The sequence below is a fragment of the Podarcis muralis genome, chromosome 4 (genome assembly GCF_964188315.1).
Source record: "Podarcis muralis chromosome 4, rPodMur119.hap1.1, whole genome shotgun sequence".
In the NCBI taxonomy this organism is placed as follows: domain Eukaryota; kingdom Metazoa; phylum Chordata; class Lepidosauria; order Squamata; family Lacertidae; genus Podarcis; species Podarcis muralis.
The window spans coordinates 103,490,062-103,502,747 of NC_135658.1; the positions used below are offsets into that span (position 1 = coordinate 103,490,062).

General features: G+C 41.0%; 1 protein-coding gene across 5 annotated transcripts in view; it reads right to left on the reverse strand.

Moving 5' to 3' along the window:
• TDRD3 (tudor domain containing 3) overlaps positions 1-12,686 on the reverse strand; it is a 65,622-nt gene that overhangs the window by 20,847 nt on the left and 32,089 nt on the right. For all 5 annotated transcript variants that reach the window (XM_028728409.2, XM_028728408.2, XM_028728413.2 and 2 more), the window contains 3 exons: positions 11,835-11,960; positions 4,298-5,130; positions 3,206-3,331 (listed from right to left, as the gene is read on the reverse strand). In XM_028728409.2, coding sequence (XP_028584242.2) covers positions 3,206-3,331; positions 4,298-5,130; positions 11,835-11,960 — 1,085 coding nt within the window. The remainder of the gene's footprint in view (positions 1-3,205; positions 3,332-4,297; positions 5,131-11,834; positions 11,961-12,686) is intronic.

Genomic DNA, 12,686 nt, shown 5'->3' on the forward strand with positions numbered 1-12,686 from the left:
CAAGAGGTACTTGTTTGAAAAGATGTGCTCCTTTATTGAAGCACTGTCACTTGAAAGTACCTCATTATTTCTGTTGGGCTACTGTAGGGTTAAGAGTACTCTTAGACAGCAACCATAAACAGCTCTATTATAACCAGATGCTTAAGTTCTACTTCCAGAAATAAAGCCAAATGCTAGAGATTACTGAGAAGCACACGGACGTATGAGAGTAAGAAGAAAAACTAATACTGATAATGAAATTAGATGCTGACAAGTGCATAATCATTTGTAACCAATGTATTCCTGAAATCTGAGAAAAACATAACACTTTAGGTTTAAGTTATCTTGTGTTTATTTTACATTTCTACAGAACAGACTTAATTTAGCCTGAAGTCTCTGAACAATGCATGCTTTTCAAATTTATTTTAAATGTTGCAAAAGAAAAAGTTTATTGTTGTGATGGCATTTAATTTTGGGCTCTTTTTTGCAAACATATACCTTTATTTTGTGATCACTGCTACATTTAGCACAACAGTGGATTGCATATATAAGGGTACATATCTATAGCCAAGTTCAACGTTCAAACAATACTTGAGCGATGGAAAGTGCAAGCTTCTTCATCTACATTTTCTATTGAAAGACCTGCATGTCTGCTTGAAAAGAACTCATTCAAAATCTCACATTTATTGCTTTAGGAAATATACAGAATTCATATAGCCCTTTCTTTTACTTTTAATATAACTGAAATGCATTTATTACAGTAACATTCCTTGCCTTTATTCCTTATCAGATACTTTAGTATTAGTCAATGTATGCTATTTTTCTTCTGCCAGGACTCAAACAATATTGTGAAGAGCTTAAGAGTTGGAAGCATATCGGGATCGAACCTTTAAAAGACTATCCATTTTTGTTTATTTTCAACAAAATGGAAATTACTCAATTCCATGGTAAGGAAGCAAAAATTAAAAACTGCCATTTCTAAGTACACCTCCAGCTGCAGGATCCAAACAAAACAAGGGACAGCTCTCCTACTGGCCACTGTTTGGAGATTAGGCTGGATGCCTTCTGCAACCAGAGAATCATTCACATGCACTCTCCAAATCAACCAAAACCTAAGGGTGCATTATTTATGTTGCTTTGATGTCAATTTAAGTGTGTGTGTTATGAGTATCTTCATTATGTAAAATCTGAGGCAAGACAATTAGAAAAGGCCACCACGGGGTGTGGGTGGGTGTGGCACACACACCTGTCTTTCAACAGACTGCCTCCAACTCACTGAGCCTCTTCCTCTCTCTTTTCTCTGTCCTTGTATTTTCACCTGCTACTTGCAGCAGCTGCTGCTGTTTCAGGCCTGCCTACCAGTTTTCCTCCTGATGCTATAGACTGTGCATGACCATAGTCTCATAATGAAGCACGCTGGCAGGAACTGGTATGTCTGCAGCCACCACAAGCAACAAAAGCACAGTGATGTCCCTCAGATCAGGCAACAGGCTGACCAAGCCCATAATCAGACGAACACTGAACTAGCATAACTCATCTTTAGCAATGCATCAATACAAATGAGAGCTTTGGGTGGGTTCTCTTATTTCATCCTGAAATGACCCAAATTCTTTGCTGGATATCCACAGGACATCTGAAAACTAAACAGATTCTGAATGATGAGTGTACTGGGTCTCTAGGTCAGGAAACAGATATGACAAAAGTTGGGCTTTGCAGTGGCTGCCACAATATGGCCTGCAGCGTTCTTTGCTGCCTCCAACTGAGGCTCTGAATGTTGCACAGGACCAAGATGCTAGAAACCATGAGATGCATAATGCTCCTGGGTCCTATCTCGAGATCCTGCAGAGATGTGTGACAGCACTGATGGCTTCTAAACCTACTTCAATGTCATCTGGAAATCTGGGAGTCGTGCAAGAAGAACTGCATGGGGACCCATAACAGGGACTGTGACAGTACATGATACATTTCAGATTGGGCTGGATGCCAGAGAATCTGAGAGCTAATCTGATGGGACGGAAAAGAGCAGGAGACTCTAGACATCAGTTGACTGTCCCCATCCTGAATTACAGAACAAACCTCTTTGCTAGAAGAAACTAGTACTAAGAGAATGCAGAAGCTTGTATGGAAAGAAAAACAAGGTCCTCCACTTTAGATAATATGTTTGCAGCTATATGAAAGAGAATAAAATGTGAGGAATTATCAGCAGCATGAAAAAATGTAGCACGAGTTCTGGTAATTACTACTTGAACTGCTATGTTAAGTCATAAAATTTATAAAAAACCATAATGGATTTTTAATTTTTCTACTGGGTTGTCAAAAAAACTCAGAAAGAGAGCACAGAAAGGACTGAAAATGTAAAAGCCAATTCAAGCGTTCACTCTTCTGTGTACCATTAACAGGATAGTTATAAAGTGTCATCATAGCCAATTATACAGACAGTCCTAGTAAAATGGAGTTCAAAGCAGTGGGTGGTAACCAATGCTGCACTCATGCAAGGGTGCTTCTATAGGATCGGGAGCGGGGAGCAGTGTGAATGGGAAATTGAGAATTAATTGAGGGGGAGGCAGTTTGGGCTTCACTGGATACAACCCAATTGTTCTTGAATAAACGTGCACTAAACAAAAAGGTTTTTTAAACTCTAGTTTTACCTAAACAGAGCTTTCCATGAACATGTTGTATAAGACCTTTTAGAATGGCATATTTTATGAAGCACTTTAGGTCTTTATGGTTATTGTACCTATCTAATATACTTAAGTAGCATTTGTCAAAATAATGGGCACAATGAAAACAATGGTGGAAGCAGCTCTAATTTTACCTGACATACAGATAGAATAAAAAACCCTTTGGAATTTAAGACTTATGAATTCATCATCTCCTAAACTAAAACAGAACCATATGGAAGCTGTCAGTCAGAACCCTTAATTTGACAGAGCAATTTAAAAAGCATCCTGTTAATTTTTCATATAAATATTATTTTGCTAGTGACTCGAGAATATTGCCCGAACAATTTACATTTTATTACATGAGTGTAAGACCACATGCAGATTCTTTAAGGCATTGTTATGGATGGATATGTAATAAAGAAGGTCTTAAACCAGTTCTAGAATTCTCTTCTTCAGGCTTTTACTTCAAACTCTCTGCACGATTACCAGTCATCTGTTTATGGCTTCATTGTTCGTATGAACTATGCACTTTATCTCTTTGTATACAATTTATTATCACGTACCCAGGTGTCAGCTTGAATGGGTCTGATGTTGCTTAGTAACACCTCTTCATAGTTTCCATAATCACAGAACTTAACAACTGCAGTTGTCCCAGAGGAATGAAGAGCTTCAATTTCTGCTCGATAAAACTGGAAAAGACATTTAAAACAGAAGTTCACATATTTTAGTTGCAAAAGCAACAATATATTCACAAACCATGTAATAAAAACCAATCTGTAATAGGATTAGGAAAAATGTATAAGAAACAGCTGATAGTAACTTTATCCATTTTCTTTTAAAACATTCCTAGTGAAAGATTTAAATCTGCAATTTAATCAACAAATACTTTAGCTGATTAAATGACGGGACAATTTAATCAGTGATGTGTGAGTTGGCAAACTGCATTACATACTAGAGAATAATAATTAAAAATTAAAAGATGACAAATCACCCTAAAAATGAATGGTTGATTATATCAGTTGTAAATATTCTTCCATATCCTTGATTCTTAAAAAGGCATCTGCAGTTCAATTTTAAAGGTTTTACTAAATATGCAGATATAATCTATTGTTTAAAAATTAAAATATCCTTAAATTGCTCAAGTGCCTTACATTTTATACACTTTGTACAGAGGGAAAAACAAGGCTGCACATCTGTCTCTTTAGGATCACTTATTCAGAGAAAACTCACTCTTAAGGAGTCCCACCTTCTGTGTCACACCTATTACCCAGGATTACTTCAAGCCTACTGCTTTTAAGGAAATATCCTCTGAACACCCATTACTACAGATATGACAAAAAAATTCTTAGTTCCACACAACCCAACGGAGTGCCACCAAGGACAGGAAGCCAGGATAGAAAAACTTTACAAACCCAGGCAGCAAACTATTTACTTTTCTTATTTATTATCGTTTATTAAATTTGTATACAGCCCTATACCCATACACCTCAGGGTTCACAACACAAAACCACAATATAAAAAACACAAAATACATAATAAACAGGGATATTTTATCAACGTCCCTTTCCCCAAAACAATGGCCAGAGTTTGATAGTACAAAGGCGCCTCTTGCACTTAAAACAGAAGCAATAGAATTTGACTTGAGTAGGGCATACCTTGTTATCTTCCCAGTAAAGGGCGAAACATTCATCCCCTGGTTGCCAGCTTTTCCCATATTCTCTTGAAGTAGATGGTTCCACCATTTTTTCTGGTTTGATGGGTCCAGATCTCTTTTTGGGCCCAGTATCATAGTACATTTTTACATCAAATGCTGGGGCCATGTTGGGCGCAGGCAGTTTAATAGGTCCAACTCTCCTTCCTTTCTGAAAATGTTCCACATCGCCATTTGGTACAGAACTAAAACGATCAGTTCTAACAGGGTTTTGATAATCTATGTTCATACCAAAGTGCTGCTCATTTTTTAAGCCAGTTAAAGTTTCATTGGTTAGCATTAGTGTTTTCCTATCATAGAAATTGTCAGGATGGTGTATCTGGTTTTCCCTACTTCCCTGTTTCTGATTATTGTTGTCAGATGCATCTTGAGCAGCAGAATTCTCTTTCATTTCCATGGGTGATGCAACTTTCCCTTGTCTGCTTTGCACTGGGATGTCCCGCTTAAAATGAAAGTCACCAGGGTGAACAGCTGTGGGATAGGCAGTATCTTTTCGAGCATAAAGTCTATCACACCGATTTCTCTCCTCAGTCCATTGTTCAAGGCCCAAAGAATTTTGTCTTTCGGAAGCTCTGGCTCTCATTGAAACGCTCCCCTCCATGCCGTGCCTCAAATTTTGACTGTCTCGCTGAAAACGAGGTGGCTTCTCGTTCCTTGGCTGCCTGGTGTCATTTCGAGGAACATGCCTTTGCTGACTGTATACTTTTATGCCATTCTGCTCAGTATTCATTGCTCTGTGCTGCCCCTGATGCTGCAGTGACATCTGTAACTTTGGTTCTGCAAAAGAAAAACAACGGTTATTAGTGACACAGCTAATCAGTATCAAACAATTTTAATTCCTAAAGACAGTTTAGATATTTGACAACCGATATGTAATTGATCATCTGGTGTATAAATAATACATGGAGTCTAAGGTCACGTTGTCACTCTCAACCTGCATTTATTTTAGTTATATCCTGCCTCTCGGCAAAGATTCTAGGATGCCAAAATTACACATAAAAGTCAAGAATTCACGTGAAATTAAAAAGGGAGTTAAAAATAATAAAATCACAACATAATAAAACTTCATAGAACATTCTCATAGAACTATTCTATAAGGTGCAATCAAGAAGCATGTCAATAATCTATGTTAGCAAGACACATGGGAAAGTGTTCATATGGCATTAACCTGAATGACATTTTCACAAGCTACAGGAGTTAAACACTGGGGGATGAGCCACCTAAAGATAAGCACTTTGAAGCTCTTGATTTTGAAGCTGTTAATAGAGCAACCTATGGCTACCACTAATCAGCAACTGCTACCAAACCATGCTTTGAAGGGTTCATGGTTTGGGATGTTTCTTATTTTGCAGGTAACCATAGTCCACTCAACTCAAATGTCTGGCAAATCGCGTAAGGGAGAATGAAAACAATGCCTCAGAGGAAAGTATTTCATGGAATGACCACAACCTCTAAACCATGGAATGGCTGTAACTTCTTAACTCCATCAAGGAGAAAGGAAAGAGCCACAAGCCTAAAGGTAGTTTAAATCCAGGGGGCTGAGGGGTGAAATGGCCAGGAAAGAGACTATAAACAATTCACAGGCTTCATCTTGTGCAGGTCTAGCTTAAATAGTAAGCGAAGCAAACCCAATCTTTATTGTTGAGCAGAGAGTATAAAAGCAGAAGTCATAAACGTTTGCTTCTTTGTTGTGTCCAACACTTGCTTTAAATGAAAAGAATTCATATATTGGTGCACCTGGTAAGATATAAAGGTAAAGGGACCCCTGACCGTTAGGTCCAGTCGCAGACAACTCTGGGGTTGCAGCGCTCATCTCGCTGTACTGGCCGAGGGAGCCGGCGTACAGCTTCCAGGTCATGACTAAGCCGCTTCTGGCGAACCAGAGCAGCACATGGAAACGCCGTTTACTTTCTGCCGGAGTGGTACCTATTTATCTACTTGCACTTTGACGTGCTTTTGAACTGCTAGGTTGGCAGGAGCAGGGACCGAGCAACGGGAGCTCACCCCGTCGTGGGGATTCGAACTGCTGACCTTCCGATCGGCAAGCCCTAGGCTCTGTGGTTTAGACACACAAACACTATGTTAAATCCAAATATAAATCTGAAGGTGCATGCTTTGCTTTGAATAATATTAGATTTCCACCCCCCCTTCTCAAATCAATTGTTTATATTGCTTAATTAATTCTGTCTGAAATTTGTGCTGGAATTCTTGAGTGTACAAGGTATCTAATTTGGTTGATCTCCCTAGCAAATTTTACTAATTCAGGCTGAGCACAGACGAAAAACATTCATTAGAACTGTTGCAGTCAGAGTCCACCTTGAGACAGGTAAGTCAGTGGACTGGTGTAATTTTGCTACCCTGTCACTTCAGACTATTTGTATCTGACAGTAATTTTGGACTTTGAAAGCCACAATCCATTAAAAAAGCATTGATTTTATTAACCATCACAGCAGATGTTTCCAACCCAATGAATTTCTGTAGCTTTCTGCAAAGGGAAAGAGGTTAGTCTGGCATGATTATTTCAAGGTCACAGATTTATGGGAACCTAAGTGAATAAAATGACTGACTGACAACTTAAAAGGGAAATGCTTGTCATCTTAAAACTACCTAGTATAAGACAAAAGCTTTCCTGTCTTGCAATTAAGGCAAAGACTGAGCCATTTTCCAAGCTATTTTCCCCAATTTCATTTTACCATAATAGCTGAAGAGGTGTCTAGCTGTGTGACAAAACAGCATGTCCTGCTCTTGTGTCAAATTAGGTTTGTTACTACTGTCCAGCAAAAGCATATACGCCATTTGAGAGTTTGGGCTAATGGCTCACTGGAGAAGGAATAATACAAGAGGAAATGGTGGAGTTGGAGTTCCTGTCAGTTTCCTTTATGCTACGAAAATGAACTGCTGATAAGCTTCTAGGAGTGTTGGACCTGAGGCGAGCCCCATAATTGTGCAGCAATCCCCAAGTTCTTAGCTTAAAGCAGAGATGGGGAACTCATAACCATCATGCTGGCTGGGACAGAGGGGAGTTGGAGTCCCACGTCATCTGGAGGGCCACAAGGTCCCACCATCCCTGGATTAAAGTTCTCTGCAAAATTTCCTGCAGAAGACAATTCTGTTTTTGCACCAGGTCAGTGTTGTTGCTGCTTATTAAATTTGTATACTGTCCTTCATTTATAGATCTCAGGGTGGTTCACATGTGTTGAAACCATTTGGAACTAAGCTTCCCATTTTTGGACGGGGGCGGGCGGGGGGAGTGTGCATCTGAAGGAGGAAAAAGCTGAGTTTTCCCATTAGCAAGAATTCCATCTAGCTATACAAGACATCGATAAGGATGTCAGGTATTGCCAAAGGACATTCAACAACAAATCACAGAAACTGGGAGTAACAAAACTCAAGCATAGCTCGGAGCTTCATAAATTGTGTTTTACACAACAACAAGCTTATTTCCAGGAAGGGTGCCTCAAGTAGCTGCTGAAACAACTATCTCTTTGTAAAATTTGAAAGTGGTTCCATAACAAGTAAAATCTCCTTTTGCGTGTAGTCTAAATACTTCAAAATACTCCAAGTTAAACTACTTTTAGAAGGAAACCTTTCATTAAATAAAATGCTAAAGAATACTGAAAGCTTCTTCACATGCAAATAATGCAGTTCTTTTAAAAAATAATTTCTAGATGGTGCACAGGTTCTCTCCTCCCCCTTAAAGTGTTTGAAACTGTAACTTCAGACACCTTTCCTTAATTTTTGCAACAATGGATTCAAAATGACTGGAAGAGATCAACAATATAGTGCATAAGATGCTCGGAATAAAACTTGTGCTGTTGTTTTTTAACTTAAAGGAAGAAACAGCTCTTAGCCCCTTGGTCTTCCAATTGCACACTACATACCAAACTTCCTCTGTTTATCCCACTATCTGGAACTATGCAACTATCACATATTAGAGTATAATTTGTAATGCAAAATATCACACCCGTTACACCAGTAACATCCCTCACAGTAGCTTCAGGTTAATGCCACGTTTACTGTTTCACTTCATACAAAATAGTTGGGGAGCCAACATATGAACCATATGAACTGACCTGGACCCTGCAATCCTCATCTGAGGCCCTTCGTCCTGTGACTCCTCCTCAAGAGGTCCAGAGAGTGTCAACACGAGAACGGGCCTTTTCTGCAGTGGCTCCCACTTGTGGAATGCTCTCCGCAAGGAGGCTCACCTTCATTACATATCTTTAGGCACCAGGCAAAACTGTTTCTCTATAACTAGACTTTTGGCTGGTTAACATTCTTTAGTCTTTTAAACCGAGGGCGGAATACTTGTTTCTTACTATGGTATGTATTTTTGTGTTTTTATGTTGTAAACCGCCCTGTGATTTTCGGACGAAGGGTGGTATAGAAATTTAAGAAATAATAATATACAGACATTTCAGAACAACTTCAAGCTGCATATTCTTACACTGGAAAATCTCAATATTATCTGACAGCATTAAAGAAAAATCGAAAACACAAAGCAAAGGAACACAACAACATGAGCATTACAGCAACTCTCCCTACTTGTAATTCCCAGCAACCGGAATTCAGATGCATATTGCCTCCGACAGTGCAGACAGAACATAGCCAATGTGGTTTGTAGCCATTTTTAACAAGGGAAAAATATACTACATCAATTTGTCTTACCCTTTTTTTAAAAAAACAAAACCATTCTAGTTGGAGGCCATTACTACTTCTGTGGGAGGCTGGCTGGAGAGGGTATTAGGCTTTAGAGCTCAACCAAAACCATCATAGAGAAACAGACATTCTGGCACCACAGAATTAAATGAGTCCAAGTGTTCTGGTATATCCTATGAGCTGAGTCCCTTTGGGCTGCCAGTAGAGTGTAAAGTACTCCACAAGAATATCCCAGAGCCTCCTAGCCCTGAACTTTGAGCCTCTACAGTAAAGCTGGAGCAAGTCCAGTCTAAAATAAAGGAAGAGCTATTGGCTAGGAAAGTTTGGGTAGACTGTACAATGCAACCGTGGTGAAGTCTGAGCTATAACAAACACAGGCAAACCATACACAACCTGGCCAGAAAGAAGTCTCCAAGATGACCAATATGCGTTTTCTAATTAGATCTTGGTTAATATTCTGGGCATGAGTGGGAAAGACAAGGCAGCATACCAAAGGTCCCACCAGGACTGGTCTTGGAGAAAAAAACATTCCAGTCTTTTCACTAGATGATCCAAGTATAAGCCAATTCATGGATAACCCATTTGCTGGGATTAAAATGTTATCTGTTCAACCAGTTGCTTTTAAATTTTCCCTCTTTGCTGCCTTGATGGATTACACCAGAGGTTCCCAAACTTATTTGGCCTACTGCCCCCTTTTCAGAAAAAAAAATACTCAGCGCCCCCCTGGAAATCCACCGTCCTTAAGTGAACAAAGAGAAATATGCAGTGACAAATTTGCATCGTTTATGTATCTATATTTCTACCTCCGTCCTACACCACAGCACAGAAAAATGTTGCAAATAAGACACCTTGAAATTCGAAATTATAAAATTATTTATTAAAATCAACCATAGTAACATTTGCATTACACACACAAAATGAAGATAACAAAGGATAATATTAAAATAAAAATTACAAATAACATTAAAAATAGTCCTAATGAGAAGGATGAAGCTAGTGCACTGCCTTCAATTTATTAATGTTCAGCTCTATGAGGTGAACTAGGCCCCAGGATTAAAAACCCATGGGCCGTACCAGAGTGAAGCCGGCTGGCTCAGTCCGATCCGCCCCAGTGGTGGGGCTGGCGCCACTGCCCACCTGCCATTGGCCAAATAGGCAGGCAAGCTGCGATCTACTTCCCGAGCCTGGGTGAAGCTGAAAATGGCTCACCCAAGTCTGGGGAAAACCCTGGCCTCCAGCATGACCGCTGGAGCCAGGGGAGGTGGTGTCGCTTCCACCGCCCCCTCAGCTTTATTCAACACCCACCAATTGCACCTGGATCTTTGCAGCCTCCCCAGGGGGCGGTATCACCCATCTTGGGAAACACAGGATTAGGTCTACTGTTCTGCCACTCTGAAGAACCGTGTGGGCTCTGGGTGACGTGCAAGTGAGGAGGCATGTGGGTCTGGCGTCGTTATCCTCAACATCTGTCCTCAGTGTCGCTGGCAGTGCCAATGTAGGCTGCAGACCTCACTTCAGACCCCGCTCCAGACCCAAACCTGGACATTTCATATAAAATGCAAAAATCCGCCTGGATGGGTATGCTGGCCCCCCAAAAGAGGACATGTCCAAGAAAACTCAGACTTAAGAGGACAGCTATAAATGTTCAAGGTGATGCCTGCTCCACAATACTAGGTCTATACAGTACAGTGGTACCTTGAGTTACAAACGCCTCAGGTTACAAACGCTTCAGGTTACAAACTCCGCTAACCTGGAAGAGTTACCTCAAGTTGAGAACTTTGCCCCAGGATGAGAACGGAAATCGTGTGCCGGCAGCAGCAAGAGGCCCCATTAGCGAAAGCACGCCTCTAGTTGAGAACAGTTTCAGGTTAAGAACCGACCTCCAGAATGAATTAAGTTCATAACTAGAGGTTCCACTGTACAATGGAATGCCCAGAGGTCAGGGTGGGAGGAGGATCACTCTGCAGGGGCCCTAATAACCTGAATCAACATGGTATATAGATTCTCTTTGCTCCAGAACTTTCTCCTACCCCATTGATTATTACCCTAGATCAGGGGTCTGCAACCCGCGGCTCCGGAGTCGCATGTGGCTCTTTTACACCTTTGCCGCAGCTCCGGGGCGGATACTAGCAAGGGGGGGGAGGAGCATTGTGTGCCCCGACACTCCCCACTGTGGCGGGCGCTGTACTGGCTGTGACGTCGCATGGGGACGGTGCGTGCGTTAGTCACGCACTGTCCCGACGTCACCTTCCCGCCCGCTGTCAGATCGCGGCTCCGGAGATATATTTGTTTTAAATGTCGCAATGGTTTTGCGGCTCCCAGTTTTTTTTTCCTTCGGAAACGGGTCCAAGTGGCTCTTTTTGTCTTAAAGGTTGCAGACCCCTGCCCTAGATCAATCTTAGCCAATGGGGTGCCCTGTTTCAAACTAAAACGTCCATGAACCCCAGCCAGTGTGGCAATGGTCCGTATCCTGCTGTCAGGGAGAAGGATGCCAAGAGTCAGATTTCACTTACAGGGTGATTCAGAGTGAGACCAAGGCACGGTCCAAAGTTTGGGCAACAGGAATTCCAGTTAACAGTCTAAGATCATATACACACAGAGGCTCACAGCAAAGAGAGCAAATAAGTCAAGGAGATAAGTCAAGGAGTTCCAGCATCTTTCTATAAGGACTGAAGACATATGCAGGAGGTTTTCTAAGCCCCACCCTAGGCACAGCAGTTGGGACTTGTCAACTAGCCAAGGAGGTGGATCTACTCATATGGATGATGGATGTACTCATGGTGTCGTGCAAGAAGCTGCAAACTCCCACCCTGTCTACATACCTTCTACTGCAAGAGTACCCATTTTAGACTCCAGGAAGTCAAACAGTGTGCTTGGAGCCGATGGCCTGGCATTTCCTAGTTCTTCCTCATCTTCAGGTCGTATCCGGCCTCTGCCTTTCCCCTTCCCTAGAGATAAATCATATAACCTATTTAGTTATAGTCAAATGAACTTAGCTTGAAAAATAAAGCAATTCAAAGTATTTTAAAGTTAGGTATACAGAGAAACCTTAAAGGAATGTAGTAACTTATCAACTGGATTAGCTTCCACCAATCTTGTGTTCCCCGACGTTGTTGGGAGAACAACTGCATCACCCCTAGCCAGCATGGCAAATGCTCTCCAACAACATCTGGGACACAAGGCTGGGGAAGGCTGAAATAGATGGCTGAAGACATTTTCCATATTTTTGTTGACAATATCTTACACCTACCATGTTAAGGTGTATTAAAGTAGGATATATATTTCAGAGAAAATCTTTGCACCTGGATGCAAGGTAAGTTTTTCATGCTCTGGCAAATTCCAAATACTGTAAGCAATTAGGGTTCTAATTCTACAGGGAGCTCCCACAATTCAGCATGGGTCCATTAGAAACATTCATCCTCCAAAGCAGAGAGAGGAGCTAGGTTGGGAACCAAGCTAGTTATCAAGCTCCTTTTCTCCCTCTCATCATGTGAGATGATCACCTGACCAAGGCATGCATGGCCATTAAAATGAACCGTTTACCTTATGTCCACTCAAACTTATTTATCTGAGACTTTTTTAAAAAATTAGGTATACAGCAGTCTGTAACAACACTATTCTTATTTGACCAAAACAGCAAGCTTGCCTTGCCTCTTCAATGAATGACAAAACTT